The sequence below is a fragment of the Narcine bancroftii genome, chromosome 1, assembly GCF_036971445.1.
Source record: "Narcine bancroftii isolate sNarBan1 chromosome 1, sNarBan1.hap1, whole genome shotgun sequence".
Classification (NCBI taxonomy): domain Eukaryota; kingdom Metazoa; phylum Chordata; class Chondrichthyes; order Torpediniformes; family Narcinidae; genus Narcine; species Narcine bancroftii.
Genome location: NC_091469.1, coordinates 222,376,099 through 222,397,274, shown reverse-complemented (window position 1 = coordinate 222,397,274; position 21,176 = coordinate 222,376,099). Strand labels below are relative to the sequence as shown.

Genomic DNA, 21,176 nt, shown 5'->3' with positions numbered 1-21,176 from the left:
ATTCAGCACAACCTTATGAAGCGATATTGACTCTACCTCACTTCCAACATCTTTAATCAAAGTTGTCTCCCCTTTGTCAGTCCTTTGATCCACAGTTAAAACACTCCCCAACAACAATTACTGAGCAGCCTCAACATTTTTAATAATTTTAACTGAAACCTGTGGTTCTCCCTCCTTTATTGAGACAAAGCCCTCTGACACAAAATGCTTGAAAACATCCATGTCTTCCTTACCAGGTTTGGCACCTCTGCTCTCCTTAAATTCCACTGTTCGAATACATGCTTTAGGTAAAACCTTTTTTTCTCTTTTTGTTTCAAGACTAGATAATTCGCAATCGCATGACCAGGTTTCTTACAAAAATGACATACAAATGCAGGAGTTCTGTCCCTTCCTACCTTTCCTTCATCTTTTCTTTTAACATTTTCTCCAGACTTTATTTCAGGCCTACTATCCGGCTCCAGACTAACCTTATGAATAGGTTTATTAATCTGTTCCACATTAACTCTCTAAAAATGCCTATTATTCTGGAATGTACTTTTGTGAATCAGAGCAAATTCGTCTGCTAATCTTGCCGCCTGTTGCAATGTCCCCACGTCTCTCTCATCCAGGTATAATTTAATCTCCTCTGGGACACACCTTTTAATTTCCTCTATTAATATAAATTCTCTCAATCTGTCAAATTCATTGTTTATTCCTTTTGAGGTGCACCAACCGTCAAAACACACAGATTTCTTCAGAGCAAAATCCATACAAGATTGATTCCACGTTTGCACCAAATTCCTCAATTGTTGCCTATATGCCTCTGGAACTAACTCACAAACTTTTAATACTGCTTGCTTAACAGTATCATAATTTGCTACAAGCTAGAGTATGCAACTTGTGCTTTTCCTTTCAATAAACTTTGAAGCATAAAAGGCCATTTTTCTTTTGGCCATCTTGAGCTCTCAGCAACCTTTTCCAAAAGCTTAAAATATGTATCTATATCTCCTTCATCAAAAGGAGGCACTAGATTTACCTCTTTACTAGCCAAAAACCTCTCCCCAGGAGTTACAGCCTCCGCTCTCTTACCTTTCTCTATCTCCATTCTTAACTTCTCTAATTGAAACTGTCTGTCCTTTTCAATTTCCTATTTCCATCTTTCAGCTATCTCTAACTTCCATTTCCTCAATCTTTCAGCTTCCTCTAAATCGTATATCCTTTTTCTCTCAGCCTCTGCTCTTTGCTTTTTGCTTCATATTGTTGCCTCTGCAACTCAAAATTACATTTCTCTCTTTCTTCTTGCACCCTCCATTTCTCTCTTCCTTCTTGCACCCTCCATTTCTCTTTCTTCTTGCACCCTCCATTTCTCTTTCTTCTTGCACCCTCCATTTCCTTCTTCTTGCACCCCCCATTTCTTTCTTCTTGCACCCCCCATTTCTTTCTTCTTGCACCCTCCATTTCTTTCTTCTTGCACCCTCCATTTCTTTCTTCTTGAACCCTCCATTTCTTCCTTCTTTCACCCTCCATTTCTCTTTCTTCTTGCACCCTCCATTTCTCTTTCTTCTTGCACCCTCCATTTCTCTCTTTCTTCTTGCACCCTCCATTTCTCTCTTTCTTCTTGCACCCTCCATTTCTCTCTTTCTTCTTGCACCCTCCATTTCTCTCTTTCTTCCTGCACCCTCCATTTCTCTTTCTTCTTGCACCCTCCATTTCTCTTTCTTCTTGCACCCTCCATTTCTCTTTCTTCTTGCACCCTCCATTTCTCTCTTTCTTCTTGCACCCTCCATTTCTCTCTTTCTTCTTGCACCCTCCATTTCTCTCTTTCTTCTTGCACCCTCCATTTCTCTCTTTCTTCCTGCACCCTCCATTTCTCTCTTTCTTCTTGCACCCTCCATTTCTCTCTTTCTTCTTGCACCCTCCATTTCTCTCTTCCTTCTTTCACTCTCCATTTCTCTTTTTCTTCTTGCACACTCCATTTCTCTTTCTTCTTGCACCCTCCATTTCTCTTTCTTCTTGCACCCTCCATTTCTCTTTCTTCTTGCACCCTCCATTTCTCTTTCTTCTTGCACCCTCCATTTCTCTTTCTTCTTGCACCCTCCATTTCTCTTTCTTCTTGCACCCTCCATTTCTCTTTCTTCTTGCACCCTCCATTTCTCTTTCTTCTTGCACCCTCCATTTCTCTTTCTTCTTGCACCCTCCATTTCTCTTTCTTCTTGCACCCTCCATTTCTCTCTTTCTTCTTGCACCCTCCATTTCTCTCTTTCTTCTTGCACCCTCTATTTCTCTCTTTCTACTTGCACCCTCCATTTCTCTCTTTCTTCTTGCACCCTCCATTTCTCTCTTCCTTCTTGCACCCTCCATTTCTCTCTTTCTGCACCCTCCATTTCTCCAATTCCAATTGCAATTCAAAAGATCTATTCTCTGGAAAATTTTCTAAGTCTTCCTCAACAAATTTCCTTCACATATAACATTTCACTATAATCCTCTGTATTTGTACTTTTCTCATCTAATATTTAACTTAAGCAATTTTCAATGCCTTAGAAATAGCCATTAGTTCCTCTTTTCTCATGCACTGCAGGTGATGGTTGTAACAAAAATGTATCAACTTCCATTGCTGCTGTTTTTCCAGGCACTAGCTTGAAGTTAGCTTGCAAAAAAACCCCCAATCAACTAATAAATTAATGTTCAAATCCTAAATGACGAACCCCCATAAAATGTTACGGAGTACAGAGGACCCCACAAACCAGCAGCAATTGATATGCACCACAACACAGGGTTACTTGAACAGAAGTAGTTTTTAATTATATTTGAACAAGAAAGCAGAATTGAACTTTAACTTATTACTTAACCTACTTAACTACTTAATCCCCCCTCTTATACTAAACGCAGGTCTTTGTAATGTATATTTAAGATTAGAAAAGTTCTTTGGATCACGCTCCAATCTCGCTGGTTGCAGGCAATTCTTGTACTGTGCACAGAAGTTAACATTAACAAAGTTCACCAGGCTTTGGTGCTTAACAGGCAAATGGTTATCACTCAGGAAGGTTCTTGCTGGTTTTCAGAGAGAGATTCCTTTTCCAAGATATCTGCAACTGATTCCTTCTCAATCAGTCTTGCTGACGAAACTTGCCCCCTTCAGGGTTCTCCAGATGATCCTTTTTCTTTCAGGTCACCTTTCAGATCGCCAGTCTTCTCCTTTGACCAAACAGCCTTCCAAAGTTTACCAGCTTTGTCCTCTGGAAATGATTTCTGTGATTCCTCTCTCTGTTTCATGCCCTCCCTCTCTGAAAGCAAAACAGTTCTCTTCTGCCTGCAAAGATCACATCATGCTTTCCCAGGCAAGCTGTTGTCGATACTTTGTGGCCTCCTGCAAAAGTCCTGCAAATATTTTGTTTTTTAAATGTGTTTGTGCAAGCTGCTCTAACAATTCTTCCCAAACGACCTCTAAATTCTCTGTCACACATGGCTGCCGTTTTGGAGGTCACATCCTGGATGTTTTCGTAGACCCTCATGAACACCATGGACATTGGAACCAACAATTTATCGGTGTCTTTGTCCACGATGGGGTCTGAACACTGCAGGTATGCCTCAATACACCCCACCCAGTGCCTGAAATCACTCTGAGCAGTAGCTGACTGCAGGTCGATGCATTCGCTCCATCCGTTGAAATTTTTGTTAATAAAATTGTAGTGCGTCGAATGACTCCGACTTCTTGACTCAAACCAAAGCTTTTATTAACAAAAGACTGGAGCGAGTACATAGAGATTGACCAGACCAGACTGACCTGAATCTGGTGAGGTGCAGCCCTTCATGACCTGGCCAGTAGGTGTGGCTACGGCTCTCAGCCAATCATTATCACTATATGCAAATATTTACAAATATATACAGTGGTGAAAGGATCCCATAATATCACACTCTCATATTCCAGTACAGAGTCAGCAATAGATTACTAGTTTGGTTACAAAGCAATAAGATCATCTACTGATATAATTTTATTGTGATCCCATCTATTTTATAGCAGCTCCATTCTTTATTGTGCAACGCAGCTCTATTGTGCAATGAATCTTTGTATTGTCAGGCCTCAAAAAATTGACACTATATTTATTCTTCCCTAGTTTTGTTCTGACATCATGATAGAACTTGACACATTACTTCCATTGGCCCTGGCAAGCAGTGAAAACATTCTTCAGGAAATTAAGGAGACCTTTGTGGATAGCTGTTCCAAAGTGGCTGCAGATGTTCTGACTCGTCTGAAAGAGAGAAGCAAAGATGTTCCTTCCAAGGTTCCAGCACAAAACCTGTGTGTTATCCTCTCCTCAGCAATATTTGTTCAAAATTACTTAACAAAGTATGAAAATATGCTGAAAGAGACTAGGAGAAAGTAAGTTCTATGCACTTAAAGCAGTTAAATTGCAAATTAGAATAAAACTAATTAAATAAGTCTGTTATGTCACAATTAAGTGATTATTACTTATATCTGTACAATAAGAAAAGAATAATCAATATTTCTTCAAGATGAATTATTTAATGATATATTTTTCATAAAATTATCAAAAGAAATTTATAGCTTGTACACAATTGACAGTAGAGCAAATTATTAAAGGTGTATATATTTTATTCTGACCCTTGAATGAAATGTTGTCTTTAATGCAGTCAAGATCATGCTCAAATTATTTACTGTTGAAAGCAAAGAATAAATTCTAAAAGGGTTTTGAGAATGAACATCACCCTGGAAAAAGAGGAATTTAATGATGCATTAATACTAATTAAGTCCATTTGTGGCACTAGAGATTATTGCCTTAAATAAATATCAATTTTATTTTATTCCGAATAGGCCATTGTTCTTGCTGCCAAAACAGCAATATCAGGAATTCATCAGAATGATCCAATTTCAAATCACCAGCTACAACATAAGAGTTTGTGCCACAAGTATTTTCCAGGATGCACAGAGCCACCACTGGGAAGATTCCAAATCTTTTTATGAGGTATGGATAATCAATGTGATCTTTTGTTTTTCACCTGTTTCTGCAGCCATCAGCTCATTTTAGTTGGACCTGATGCTTAATTAACATGGGTCAGGCATGGCTTTACTTTCACAGTCCTATCTGATCTCCATAATTGTTTGTTCATATGTGATTCAAATGTTAAGCTGCATCAGCCTTTCATCCACTTAATGAATCAGTATCTTTATATAGGTCATTGTAAATAAAATTATTGAATATATTTGTAGTTTTCCTTGTATAGTGATTGACACTGCAAACATTCTTTACCCATTAATCCGAGAGTGGTTTTACCAATGACCTTAATCTGTTCACGATTTCCTGACTTTGTACTCCAGCCCTCTTGCAATAAAGGAGAATATTCTATCTGCTCCCTAATTATTTGCTCTACCCATTTGCTAACTTTCTGTTGTTTTGGTATAAAAACACCTAAATCTCTCAGTTTACAGCCACCCAGTTTTGTAATGGATTACAAAATTTTAGTCTTTTCCTCACAACACACCTTTGTAGTATCCGTAACATTGACTGCAATACACTTTGTCCTTTATTTACGTTAGTAATACAAATTCTACGTAGCTGAGGCCCTCATGCCAATCTATTATATTCTTTTTTTTAAACTTTATTTATTCGTTCAAAAAACAAATAATATATGACAAATGCAGCAATTAAACATAAACATGAATTTTTTTTATTTATATAAAAAAAAAGAAACCCCCCCCCCCCCTTCAGCCAACTCTCCTTAGGAGAGCCATAAAAAAACAGCCACTTATTAATAAAAAATTATAATTGTCATGTGAAACATATGTAATTTTTTCCATTATTAAACAATATTTCATCTCATTATGCCATCTATTAATATCAATCATTTTTGTATCTTTCCACGTACTAGCAATACATTTTTTCACTACGGATAAAGCTAAATATACAAAAGCTATCTGGAACTTATCTAATCCCAAACCTTTCAGAGGTTGCAAACAAGCCAATAAAAATACTGTTGGATCTAAAACTATTTTAATCTTATACAGGTTTCCTAAAAACGATTGAATTTTCTTCCAAAAAGATTGTATATGTATACATAACAAAACAGCATGGAAAAAAAGTTCCAACCGTATCACCACATCTAAAACACAAATCTAATTCATGAAAACCATTTTTAAATTTTTTTCAGGTGTCAAATATAATTGATGTAAAAAATTGTAATTAATCATTGCATAACATGCATTTATCTATCTAGTTACACTATCATAACAGATATCTAACCAATCATCTTAAGAAAAAAATAAAACCAATATCTGCTTCCCATACCACCCTGTAATATTTATCCATACCATCCTGTAATATTTGATACATAGATGAAATATAACCCTTCATAAGAAATGTCTCAAATTTAGTCATTTTAGGTAAAATTATATCTCTACCAAACATACATTTTACCAAAGATTGAATTTGATAATAAAGAAATAAAGAGTTCTTATCAATACCAAAATGTTCCCTCATCTGATTAAAAGATAAAAACACCCTATTTAAAACAATCTCCCAAATTTTTCACACCTTTAAATCTCCAATGCAATAAACTTTGATTATGTATTGAAAAAGAAATGTTGATTATTATACAATGGAGTCAAAGCCAATAATTTACCCCAAGAGCCTGTCATTTTATTTTTCTTTATCCATAACTTCATTAAATGTTTTGGTATAGACACATTATATTGTTGTAACAAATCTATATTCCATCTAAACAAAAATTGACATATTTCAAATTCAGAAATACTTGCCATCTCAATTTTAGCCCAACTAGGAGGCCGTACCAAATCCATCAATGAACTAATAAAGTTAAGTTGGGCTGCTTCATAATAATTTTGAAAATATGGTAAACTTAGTCCCCCTAATTCATATTTCCAATTTAATTTATTCAAAGCTACTCTCGAAAATTTACCCATCCATAAAAACTCCCTAACCATTTTATTCAAATCTCGAAAAAAAATTTTATCAAGTAAATATGGAATAGATTAAAACAAATATTGTATACGCGGAAAGATATTCATCTTAATTGTATTTATCCTACCCATTAAATTAATAGGTAAATCTTTTCATTTAATCAAATCAGTTTTAATTTTTTCCATTAACGGAGCATAATTTGATTTATATAAAGATTGATAATTAACATTCAAAATTATACCCAGATATTTAATTCGATCAGTCCACTTCAAATTAATAATATTCTTAGAAACTGAATAATCTCCTTCACTTACCGGTAATAATTAACTTTATATCCAGAAAGACATCCATATTGCATTAAACATTCCTTCAAATGCAAAAGTGACTGAGCTGGGTTTATTAAATACACCAATTCATCATCAGCAAATAAATTAACTTTATACTCCTCATCTAAAACTTTCATACCTTGTATCTGTGTATTTTGTCTTATCAACTGTGTTAAAGGTTCAATCACTAACGCAAACAAAGCTGGTGATAAAGGACAACGTTGACGAGTTGATCGAGTTAACTTAAAAGATTCAGAAATCAAACCATTCGTCAATACTCTTAACTACCACTTTACTATATAGAGCCCTAATCCAACCAATAAAAGAAGGACCAAACTTAAATTTCTCCAGAACTTTAAACAAAAAATTCCATTCAACTCTATCAAATGCTTTTTCTGCATCAAAGGATATCACCATCAGGTGATCTAAAGATGGTCGAAATTTATTAATCAAACTAATCACGTGCAAAATGTTATCTGAAGCATATCTATTCTTTATAAAACCTGTTTGATCAATATGAATCAACTTGGGTAAAAATTTAGCCAATTTATTCACTAATATTTTAGCTATTTTATTATCTACATTTAACAACCAAATTGGTCTATATGAAGATACTTTCAAAGGAACTCTATCTTTTTTTAGGAATTACTGTAATTAAAGCACTAGAACAAGACTCAGGTAATTCGTAATGTTCTCCAACTTGATGTAATACATCCCCAAACACTGCATATAAATCATCATAAAAAAATATTATAAAATTCAACCGAAAATCCATCATCACCAGGCGATTTACTGTTCAGCATTTCCAGCATAGCCGTTTTAATTTCTGAATCAGTAAGTGGTCTTCTAACTCCTGTATATCTCCATCCTGTAATATCGGTAAATTCAACTGTGATTAAAAAAAGATCAATCGATCCAGTTTCTTGTTTTCCTTCAGATGTATATAACTTTTTATAAAATGAATAAAATTCATAATTAATCTCACGAGGTTTCAGGTAATAAGAGAATTCCATCTAACAGCATTAATAGTCCTCGATATCTGTTCTTTCTTTAATTGCCGCTCCAATACCTTGTGTGCTTTCTCCCCCCATTCATAATACCGTTGTTTAGTCCTATTAATCACACATTCAAATTGATAAGATTGCAAAGTATTATATTCCAATTTCAACCTAGATAATCCTATTTTCTGATCTTCTGTAGCATCTTTCTGAAATTCCTTTTCTAACTCATCGATCTGTTTCTCTAATTCAAGACTCTGATTTAATTGATTTTTTTTATTTTAGTAGTATTTAGAAGTATTTTTATTTTAGAAATAATTATTTGTCCTCTCAAATAGGCTTTCATAGCATCCCATAATGCAAACTTACTTTGAACAGAATTCGAATTTTATTTAAAAAAAATTAATTTGTTTTTTCAAAAAATCAATAAATTCCGTATTTTTTAACAACATTGAATTAAATCTCCAACGATAAGCCATTTGAATTTTCTCAAAAGTTTCATATGTAACATATAACAGAGAGTGATCTCAAATCACCCTACTTTTATATTCCGCTTGTTGTATTTTCCTTTGTAAATGTGCCAATACTAAAAAGAAGTCAATCCTTGAAAACTATTCATGTCCAGATGAATAAAAGGAAAAATCTTTCTCTGTCGGATTAAGACGGCTCCAAATATCTACTAAATTAAGATCTTTCATCAACGCTTGGACCTGAATTGCCATCTTGGATTTTTTAACTTTGGAGATTTATCTAATAAAGGTTCCAAAACACAATTAAAATCACTATCAACTAAAATATTATCATTAGCCTGACCCAAACATAAAATTGCATCTGAAATAAATATTTCATCATCTGCATTTGGGGCATAAATATTAAGTAAAGCCCAAAATCCACTAAAAATCTTACAATTCAATTTAAGAATACATCCTGCCTTTTCCTCCATTGATTGTAATTCAAAAGATAATTTTTTATGTATCAAAATTGCTACACCTTTAGCTCTAGAATTAAATGAAGAAGAATATAGATGCCCAACCCAGTCCCTTTTTAATTTCATGCTTTCCTTCACATTCAAGTGTGTTTCTTGTAAAAAAGCAATATCAGTTTTCATTTTCTTAATATACGTGAAGACTCGCTTACGCTTAATTGAACTATTTAATCCTCGAACTCGAACATTAAAAGTAGCAAACCTCAACTTACTATTATTACTAAATACCAATAATATCTTTATATAAAAACTCAAATCAACGTATATAGGCCCTCCAATAAAAAAATCACAAATTAAAAACTAACTAAAATGAAAATAAAAAAAATAAAGAAAAAATAGAAACCCCCACCCCCAAAAAAAACCAAAAGGTTGTAATCCCCTAAACAAAAATTGGGTGTGGGTCACCCACCAGTGGCTGATGACTAGTAAAGAACTTAGTGCAAGTCTCTCCCTCCCCAGCCAAACAATCAATAACATCAAAATACCATAATAACAAAATAAAAAAATAGAATAAGAAAATTCTTCTTTTCATCCAAAAGATTCCAATCTCGGAGATTCCATTTCAGAAGGAGGTAGACTCTTTCCATTATCGTTTTTCCCATTTCTGCCATTTCTTCCATTTCCAGAGCATCCAGATTTTTCTTTAGGAGATAACAGTGGATTACGTCTTTGTCCTCTTATATCTGACAATGGATCAGCAAAAATCATTGCTTCACGATCAGTTTCAAAAATCTGAAATTGATAGTCTCCATAAAACACCTTCAACACTGCAGGGTAGCAAAAAGTAGACTTATAACCTTTACGCCACAAAACTTCTTTAACTGGATTGAATCGACGTCGACGTTGAATGACCTATTGACTCAAATCAGGATAAAAAAAAGACTCTGCTATTCTGTATCAATAATGGGGTTTGTCATTGTCTCGCATTTTTTATACTGCAAGTCGAAGTATTGCTTCTCTGTCCAAATAACTCAAACATCGAATTATTACTGGTCTCAGTGGTTGACCAGATGAGGGTGTTCTTCTTAAAGCTCTATGAGCTCTTTCCAGTACCAATCCCCCAGAAAAAAATTCTTGCCCTAATATTTGCGGGATGCAATCTTTAAAGAAACGAAGAGGATCTTGTCCTTCTATACCTTCTGGCAAACCGACAATTTTCACATTATTCCTTCTGCTTTGATTCTCCAAGTAATCTATTTTTCTTTCTAGCTCCTTCTCACGTTCTCCTAGTTCTATGATTGATTTTTCCACCTTCAACACTTTTTTCTGTGTTAGAATTCACTTGTTGTTTACAGTCCAAAAAAGCAGTCTGAAATTTTAAAAAAATCTTCACAAGATGCATCCACACGTGTCTTAACCATATTTAATTCTGAACTTATACCAGCATTCATTTAGACAATAGACAATAGGAACTGGAGTAGGCCCTTTGGCCTGTCGAGCCAGCACCGCCATTTTACAGATCATGGCTGATCACTACCATCAGTACCCCTTTCCAGCCTTATCCCCATAACCCTTAACTCCTTTGCCCACTCATTTGAACCATTCCATTCATTTGAGATGTCAACAAATCCATTCCAGGTTTTATAATAGCATTCAATTGCGTACACTGTGAATCTGTAAATCTCAGCTCTGCTCTCTCTGACATAATGGCAGAACAAGGTAACTGCAGCTCCTGCTGCAACTCAACAGAAGGCATTTTAAAAGTTTTACTGTGGGTCTGCACTCCCAACGACGGCACCCCGACTTTCTCAGGGAGTCGCTGCTGGTCTCCCCCCGTATCTCGTTGTTTTTTCATCAATTCATGAAGAAAAACGATTTCTTCAGATTGAAATGCTACCTGATGCATTTCCAACAATGGAGTCATCTTCCTGTGTGCTCCCTCCATTGAAATCGAAAGGCTTTCCAAATCGGGGTCCACTTCTTGGGAACACGCACATTCTTCCGGAGAATGGGTAATTCCAGCGCCATCCTTCACTTGGTGAGCAATAGACTTTTTTTCAGCTCCCACAGGCAATCTTTGGGGTTTAGACAATGAAGAGATTGAGTCTGGGGCTGTATCAAGTCGTCTAGGCCCCAAATCTTCAGCACTTTGAAAATGTAACTTCTTGTGCACTTGAGGTTTAGTCTTTTTACCATTAATAGCCATAATAGTTCCTTAATACTTTAAACTAAAATTTAAAAAGTTTAAACTTGAAAGCAAAGAGTTAAAAAACAGGTACTTAAAAGTTTGGCCAGAGAGGTCGAGATTACACGTCTAGACTCTACGCCATCTTGCCACGCTCCCCCGTTATATTTTTGTTGTTACATCGTGGGTGGCACAGTTAGTGCAGAGATGAGCACAACACTTTTACAATGCCAGCAACCTGGGTTCAAATTCAATGCTGTCTGTAAAGAGTTTTTAAAATTCTCCCTGTGATCCTCGTGGGTTTTTCCCAGGTGCTCCAGTCTCCTTCCACCCTCCAAACCTATGGAGTATAGGTTAATTGGGTGTAATTGGATAGCCGGGGTCTCAATGACTGGACTTGGCATCTACTGTATTGTAAATAAAAATCCCTCCCACCCTGCCTTCTCCAGGGACTGCTTCCTCGTGCACTCCTCTCTTCCCTTCAATCCCTTCCCTCCAATCGCCCCCTTGGTGCTATCCCTGTGACAACAAGAAATGCTACACTTCTGCCCTCACCTCCTCCCTCACCACCATTTGGGGCTCGAAACAGTCCTTCCAAGTGAAGGAACACTTTAGCTTGTGAATCTGCAGGGGTCATCTGCATTCGACGTGGTCTTCTCGACATCAAAGAGACTCGACGCAGACTGAGATTTCGCTTTGTTGAACACCTTCATGCTGTCCGCTGCAATAGCAGGGCTGTCCATTTCAATTCCTGTCCCATTCCCATGCTGACATGTCTGTCCATGGTCTAAAGCAGTGCCAGACTGAGAATATATGCAAATTAAAGGAATAGCACCTCATATTCTGTCCCTGCAACCAGATGCCATTGGCATCAAGCTCTGATTTCTGTTAGCCCCTGCCCATCTCTTCCCTTCCCTATTCTTCTGTCACCTTTCCTTCAGCTCTGCATTCACATAATCACCTCCCTGTCCTGATCAATTCTCACCTTTCCTCTCCTGTCTTCCTATTCACATACAACTATGGCCTGTTGGCCTGTTGGCTCTTCCCCCTGCCCTTTCCTCCCTCCTCTCCCAGCCTTTTTATTCAGGTACATGTCTACTTTTTGCTTATACCATTGTCGGTATAAGCAAAGGCTCAGGCCAAAAATGTCAGTTATATGTGTATCTTTACCTTCTATAGATGCTAAGATCTTCCAGCATTTTTGTGTTTTTTACTTTTACCATCTCTCCTGTAACAAAAACGGGAAATGTTTGAAATTTTCAGCTGTTAGGGAACATTGTTGATGAAAGAAATTTCATGAAAACTTCCAACATATTTTGTTTCATTTCAGATTTCTATCATCTCCATTATTTTATTTTTTGGATATTTATCTCTCTCAATGGTGAACCAAACCTTTTTCTTCTTAACTTCATTCGGTTGATCTCTTGTTGACCAAACTTTTATGTGGCATTTTATTGAATGTCTTTTGGAAATAAATTATATTTTCTCACGATTCACCTGTGGATTTAAAACAGATCACTATATGTGCAGCCATTTTGTTTACAATCTAGAATGCAACTCAACAGATCCAAATTTATTATATTTTTATTACTTCCGGCTTTAGTTATACAAATCACTTTTAAGTTCTTCCTCCATTTGACCCCCTAATTCTAGCTCTTTTTTGAATGCTTTTTACATCTGTACTGTGAAAAAGGATGGATGGAAAATATGTGTTTACCTTGCAAAAAATTAGAACATTCTGTTAGCTTTCCTAATTAATAATGTGGTTTGAAAAATGAAAAGTATAGCCCTATATATCCATGCTTTGCCTATCAACACCACTATTAGGAGTCGTATAGATACTGCCTACCAGAGACTACTTGAATTCATTCTATTTTTATCTCTATTGAAATAGTTTATTTTTCCTGATCTTCTGAGGCAAGGACATGTCTCGTTGTATTATGAATGTTATTTTTATTTTTGGAATCGCCCCACTTTCAAAATTGTCAATTGCTCACTTCCCAGTCTTGGTCACCTTGTAAGAAATGTCACTGATGGTCATTGGATCTCAGTTACTTATCAATTCTTCTGTCTTGTTTCAAACGTTGCTCCAAAAATGGTGAAGCACAAATAAAGTGCATTAAATATTCAGGCTTTGTTCTGTTGTGCATTACTCTTGGGCTTTGAATTATGGGTGCCCTAGAATTTTGTTTTAATGGACTTCACACAAAATACTAATGAGCCATCCATCCACACTCTTCACATTTAACGCACTTTTCCTTGTGCTGAAACATTTCCAGGCTTAATTGTTCATAAATGTAAATAAATTTCAAGATGCTTTGTGTGCCTTGCATCTTAATTATGGTAATAGAATTTTAAGTAATGTTAAAGAAATTAAAGTATTAAGCCAATTTTTGAGGCAATTTGATTCATAGCTCCTTTTGGTTTAATAGAATTAACTGTAGTTCATTTCATTAGGTTAAATTGAACACAAATTATTTGGAATATTTTATGTCTAAACTATATTTCCTATCCTGATTTGTATTACACCTTTATATATTCTCTGAAGAACTGTCAGGAAACATTTAAATATATTTGGTGCTGTAATATGTGTGGCTCTTTAATTAGAATTAAAATATTCAGTGAGATTTTTAGACGCTGCTCAATTTAACTTGCTTTGAATCAGCAATTTGATTATTAAATAGGGCATGTTTACACTGTAGCTTTGGAACAATAAATGAATCAAATAAAATTATTTCAATTTTTGAAAGTTACTTTGGGAATATTTCACAATATTTATTCAGAATTGTATAAAGATAATCACCACAAGTTTAAGGGACTAGGTGAGTTTGAATTGTTAGATCACAGTTATTCAAGTTCCTGTTTCCCATACATCATCTGAAAATTCCTTTGATAGATAATTTAATTCTGATTTAATCATTTATAGTAAATTGGGAGATAATGGGAGGCTGCAGAAGTTGAACTATAATCTAGACCAGTGGTTTTCAAACGTTTTCTTTCCACTCAGATACCACTTTAAGTAATTCCGATGCCATGGGTGCTCTGTGATTAGTAAGGAATTACTTAAGGTGGCATGTGAGTGGTTTAAAAAAAGGTTGAGAATCACTGCTCCAGACCTAATTGTTATTGAAATATTTTGCTTGATGAAGATTGTCATTGGCCCATTTCCTTTGGAGATATGAAACTGTGCACATTACGAGTCAATTATGTATGATTAAAACAGTGGTTTGCAACCTTTATCTTTCCACTCACATACCACTTTAATATCCCTATTCCATAGGTCCTCTGTGATTAGTAAGGGATTGCTTAAGGCACTATGTGGGTGGAAAGAAAAAGGTGAAAACCACTGTTTTATATGTAACTAATTGAATCGTTATGTGCACAGTTTCAAAGGGAATGGGCCAATGACAATTTTTCTCAAGCAAAATATTTGAGTAACAGTTAGGTGATTCTCAACCTTCTCTTCCCACACTCACCTACCACTTTAAGCAATCCCTTACTAATCACAGAGCACTTATGGCAAAGGGATGACTTAAAGTGGTATGTGAATGGAAAGAAAACGTTTGAAAGCCATTGATTTAGATGAATCCTTCAGTGTAATGTTGGATGCCCTAGCATCTTTTGTTCAAGAAATAAAAGATCCATTATTACTATTTGCGGAAGTTACTTTTTTTTTCTGTTTCTGATAATATTGCATATTGAGATAGAAATGAAAACAGGTTATCTTTTTTGCTGATTGTGGGAATTTCAGATTGAAAATGTGTATGTTTTCTACATGTACTCCAAATATATCTCAAAATTATTTCTTTGTGATTTTTGGGAGGTTGATCTGAGGTTGTGATCTTGCTTCATAATACTTCATCCTTGTATAATTAAAACAATTATATACAACTTAGATTCATTAATTCTCATTGAAGCAAATAATTTGGATTGCTAAAATATAATTGTAAACTCATAACTGTATATATTTGTATGCTAGAACTACCGGTATTAGTTTTATTTTGTTAATGTAAATAAATGGACTGTGTGCTTTTTTTTTTATAGTTCTCTTGTCCATTACACATTGATGCATTGGTTTCTTTTTCATAGTGAATCCATTACAGAGATATTGGAAATAGAATAACATTTTGTAAATCTTTAGCTTGCTATTGTTGATCTCTGATTGATTTGACAGGGAGAGAGATGTTCTTTTTCCATTCAAATGTGGTATTACCATTGTTGTGCTCTCCGATATGATCTCTGGAATACGATGCCCTCTAAGGTCGCCCAGGACCTCCTAGCTGAGGTGTTAAGTGAAACTTTAACCATTTTGACATCCAGATACTTTCAGTGCCGTCCGACATTTAAGAGAACTTCACAGTTAAGGTGAGCTATAATTGTTACAAAAATATATTTTGAATAAAGCAAGTTTACATTTTTCATAATTTTTAGCCTCAGAATATATATTCCAAAGCCAAAGTACAGCAGCTACTGGAAGTTTGAAACAAAGATAGAAAATGCTGGAATTGCACTGTAGGTTTGGTTGCATCTGTGGAGAGAGACTGAATGTTTCAGGTCAATGAGCTTTCATCAGAACAGAAGGAATAGGGGTTAGGAATATTTTAAAATTTCAGGGAAACAGGAGGGACCACTGAGAACAAATAGAAAAGTCTGTGATATAGTGGAGATCAAAAGAAAATAAGAGTGATAATGGGGCTAACTGAAAATGGTCATAAAACCTGGTGGGAGAAAGTAATTGAAATCTGATATAAGTCATAAAAAGAGAAAAAGATTGAAATGCAGGTGGATACAAGATTTTTTGAAATTCTTGAGCTGAAATTCTTGAACTGAAGTGTTGAATCTGGAAGCAGTTAAGTTCCTCAGTCTTGTGTTGAGCTTCACTGAACAGTAGGGGATGAAATGGAGATGCCAGTTAAGGACTGGCATGTAAAATTACAGTGACAGTTATTTGTAATTCATTATGAGCCTGATTGAACAGTTATTGCAATTTATCTGTTTGTTGTTGAATATGGTCAGAAGACTACAGCTCTTACTATTGTTAAAGTAGTACAAGAGTTTTTACTGTATTATCAACAGCACATATACTTCTTAGCAGGTAGAAGTCTTCTATTACCTTCACTATGTCCCTGCTTTTTTCTGATCTCTTCACCATTACCCTTCACCTCTTAAATCATGTACTACAATTTTTCTTTCATTTTTTGAAGTTCTTGAACTGAAGTGTTGAGCCTGGAAGCAGTTATGCTCCTCAGTCTTGTTTTGAGCTTAAGTGAAAATTATTTAAAATTACTTCTTTAATCTCATCAGCAAGATAAACAAATTCTCCAATTCTTGTCGGAAATAGTAAATGCTTCTGCTAATTCTAGGCTTCATTCCTAAGAACTTGAAGAGTGAAATTGTCCTATGGTTAAGGAAGTTCGAGCAGATTGGTTCCACCATTCAAAAAAAACTCTGATCCTGTGTTTCGTTCATTTTTTTTGCCTAATCTTGATAACCTGTGATTTTCATGGTGTCCAAAGATCTATTAATCTTAGCCTCCTCAAACATCCCTCTGAGGTAGAGAATGCCAATTTTATTTAATATTTATCTTTTCTCCCTTCTAAATTGATTCCTTATCCTTAGACCCTGGTTTTAGACTCTCCAGCTTGTGAAAATAGTCCTTGGCATCTATTCTGCTCATCCCTTTCAGAATGTCAGTTCACATTCTTCTGAACTAGTGCTCATCAATCTTTAATTAATCTGTCCTTGTAGACAATTGCTCTCCCCAATATTTTTCTCTTGGCTTTTTAGAATGGTGTATATATACTTAAATGTTTTGAGATTTTTATTTCACAAATAATTTAAATAAAATGGACCTAATTTGCTGCCAGCAGTAAGTTTTTAATGTTAAGTGCTGACCTACATGGAAAGTATGATTTTTTTTTTTGTGGATGCCCTTTTGTCATTTACACTCTTTTTTGAATATTTTATTTAAAAGAAAAACAACCATGATTACAAGAATAATACAATATATCTTAATTCTAACATGGACTAATAAAATTCTAAGAAAAAAACCCAAAACCCCCTCCACTCCTCCACCCCTACAAATATACCCCACCCTCTTTTTTTAAACTTTATTTATTCATTAAAAAAACAAATAATATATGACATATACAGCAATTAAACATGAACATGAACATTTTTTATATATAAAAAAAGAAAAAAAAAGAAAAGAAGAAAGAGAGAAAACCCACCCCCCCTTCAGCCAACTCTCTTAAGGAGAGCCATAAAAGAAGAAAAAAAGTTTTAAATTAAAAAAAATATTTTTTAAAAAAGTTAAATATACATATTAAAATCTAATCAATGTAAATTGAAATGTAAATATTCTGAATATAACAGCCACTTATTAATTAAAAAATTATAATTATCATGTAAAACATACATAATTTTTTCCATTATTAAACAATATTTGATGTCATTATGTCATCTATTAATATCAATCATATTTGTATCTTTCCATGTACTAGCAATACATTTTTTCACTACGGATAAAGTCATGTATACATATACAATCTTTTTGGAAGAAAATTCAATCATTTTTAGAATATCTGTATAAGATTAAAATAATTTTAGATCCAACAGTATTCTTATTGGGTAGTTTGCAACCTCTGAAAGGCTTAGGATTAAATAAGTTTCAGCTTGCTTATATACCCCACCCTCTAATCTTACCCCGATACCCACCTAACCCTAAAGAGAGAATACCAAAACACCAATTCTTAGATTGTGGAATAAGGAAACTCCACTGCAGCCAGATCACCATCTTCAAATTTTCCAATTGAAATAATCTAAATATGGGCTCCAAATCTTTTAAAAAATATAATATTTATCCCTCAAATTAATACATTATCTCTCCATCGTCTTGCACTCTCAAGTTAGTCAAATCCACAACTGCAGCCAAAGCTTGTATAAAATATTCTCCTTCACCATTTCCACCTCCTACCACATGTTACCACAATGGGCACATATTCCCTTCTCCTCCCCCATCTCTGCTTCTGCAGGGACCGCTCCCTCCTCGACTCTCTTATCCACTCCTCCCTCACCATCAATTGTCCCCTTGGCAACTATCTCTACAACCGCAGGAGATGCTCCATGTGATAGTACAGATTCTATCACCAATGTGTATATGTATATATGTAGAGATTGTAGTGTAGGATGACTGTGATTGGCTGAGAGTGTAGCCACACCTACTGGCAGGTCTTGAAGGATTGCTCCTAGCCAGACCAGGTCATTCTGGGCTGGTCGACCTACTTGTGATATACTCCAGTCTTTTAGTTAATAAAAGCCTTGGTTTGGATCAACAAGTCTTTGGTTCTTTCAACGCGCACTGCACTCCACTTGCTCCCACATATTCTCGCTCATCACCATTTTGGGCCCCAACAGTCCTTCCAAATGAAGCAATGCTTCACTTGTGAATTTGCAGGTGTCATCTACTGCATCCGATGCTCCGGTTGTCGTCTCTTCTTCATTGGAGAGACAGGACTCAGACTGGGAGATTGCTTTGTTGGGTACCTTGGCTCTATGTTCCCCAATAGTGTGGATTTTCCAGTGGCCAACTATTTCAATTCCCCATCCCTTTCTCTTGCTGACACATCTGTCCATGGTGTCACACACTGCCAGACTAAGGCCACCTGCAAATTGGAGGAACAGCACCTCATCTTCCATCTGGGCATCCTCCAACAGGTGGACTAGGTTTGAACTGTTTTTTGATCTGTTTCCCCAATTCTTGAGTTAACATTGTCCTCTGATTTCTGTTTAACCTCCACCCCACCTTCTTCCATGTCGCTTTGACCCCTGCTCGGTCTCTCTCGGTGTCTGTCTCGGTGTCTCTCGCTGTCTCTCTTTGCTTTTCCCTTTGTCTCCTTTCACAGAGCCAAAATCAATTCTCACTTCTATCATCTTGTATCCAATTTATACCTTTTGTTGGTTTGGACTCCTTTTCACCTGTCTTTAGTCTTTAGAATCTAGTGACATCTGTCTTTATTCTTACTTCTTACTTTTCCTGGTGAAAGGGCTCAGGCTCGAAATGCCGTCAATACATCTTTACTTCTGATGAATGCTGCGAGCCTGAGTTCCTGCAGCATCCCTATGTGTTTTTACTATTCTGTAAAAATGTACCTTGCGCAAAGAAGAATGGTTAGCTGTTAGAGGTCATTTCTTTGATACCTCGAACATCATTATATAATTTCCCAAAACAATGCCTCAGGTTCATCCAGCTTCAGCCACTTCATTGATTCCTTCCTGTTTACTATAATTCTCAAGATGATTGCACAATGTTCACTTCCTTTTTCAACTAATCAGAAAGTGAAATAGGACATGTTTGTGGGTTGCTAAGTGTCAAATAAAATTTTCACCACAGATACGTCAGACATTCACCATCTCCACCTAACAATTTTTAACATTTAATGCCATTACCATAAAGTGATATATCAATGTGTAAATATTTTAGTATGCTATCTACTCAATGAGTGTACATTCCCCAACAGAATTGACATTACAACCATTCTGCGTTGCACTGAAAACCTTTTATGGTTCATCTGCCATTCAGCTGAGGAATTGCTTCAGCCATTGGAGGACATGTCTCACTGGGTTTTCACCATCCATAACCATTGCAAGGACCTTGGCACTGCTCTTGCTATTTTGACATCACCTCTTGAAAAACTGTATGAGTAAGTAAATTAAAATACATGCCGTACATTGGTACTATATTTACCTGTAATTTCTAAAACTGACAGCTTGATTTTCTAGATGACCTCAAATTTCTCATGGGTACTCAGAATTTGGAAAATAACTTGAAATGTTTAATATAGTCAACTTACGGGCACTAAATTGGAGAATATCTTAAAGGAAGCAAAACTCAGAATGTTATTTATGTTGGGTTCTGCCAAAAGCAAACATATCCCTATTAGCCTCACAAATGTTACAGCTGTGATTGTTCTTGCAACAGTAGTAATGATAGAACTTCATTTCTATGAAATCTGATTATGAATTAGAGCCGGGTACATAGAAGAACAATATTATTAATCTACTCAGAAATGGGATATTCTTGGAATATTCTCTGATGAAACTCTCCCCAATCACAGATTGCACTTGATGCCTGTTTGTGAGTCTTTTTCTTTCTTTGTACTGAAATAGAACACAATTGTTAATGGGGATTTCAGAGTAGTGTTCCTTACACCAAGAGGTGATTCCATTGTTCAGAGTTTAGGTTTATTGTCCAAGTACATACATGACATCACATACAGCCCTGAGATTCTTTTTACTGTTGTCCAGGCAGAATTTCTACTTATTGGTGGTGGATAAAACTTTACACAAGTAAAGATTAAAAAAAAGAGAAATGTAAACCAAGAAAAAAATGCAGACAAATTGTGCAATACTGAAAATAAATAATTCCACTTTGTGTGGTTCATGATTTAACTACCTTTATCAGATCATGTCTCATCCTGTTCTCTTCCAAGGACCACAACTCTAGCTTCTCCAGTCTATCATTGTAGCTAATGCCCTTCATCCCTGTATCATTTTATGAGATGACTTCTGAATACTCTTCAAGGTATTCCTATCTTTCTGTGCTCCCCATTATTGTACACATTACTTCATTTGAAGCCATGCCATTGTGTTATTAAATGTTCATTATGGTGTTTTTCTTTTGCACTCTATGCTATTATTTAAAAATCTATGTTTCCATACAGTTTTTCCACCAGATCTGAACTTTATATATATTTATATTACACTGCAATTACTTTATGATTCATTTATCTTATGATGGCCCAGTCTTCAAAACATTTTTGAGTC

The 21,176-nt window shown here is 35.5% G+C and overlaps 1 protein-coding gene across 13 annotated transcripts in view; it reads left to right on the top strand.

The window, feature by feature from the left end:
- kiaa0825 (KIAA0825 ortholog) overlaps nt 1-21,176 on the top strand; it is a 313,741-nt gene that overhangs the window by 49,194 nt on the left and 243,371 nt on the right. For all 13 annotated transcript variants that reach the window (XM_069891196.1, XM_069891206.1, XM_069891301.1 and 10 more), the window contains exons 8-11: nt 4,095-4,360; nt 4,814-4,964; nt 15,526-15,716; nt 19,871-20,053. In XM_069891196.1, coding sequence (XP_069747297.1) covers nt 4,095-4,360; nt 4,814-4,964; nt 15,526-15,716; nt 19,871-20,053 — 791 coding nt within the window. The remainder of the gene's footprint in view (nt 1-4,094; nt 4,361-4,813; nt 4,965-15,525; nt 15,717-19,870; nt 20,054-21,176) is intronic.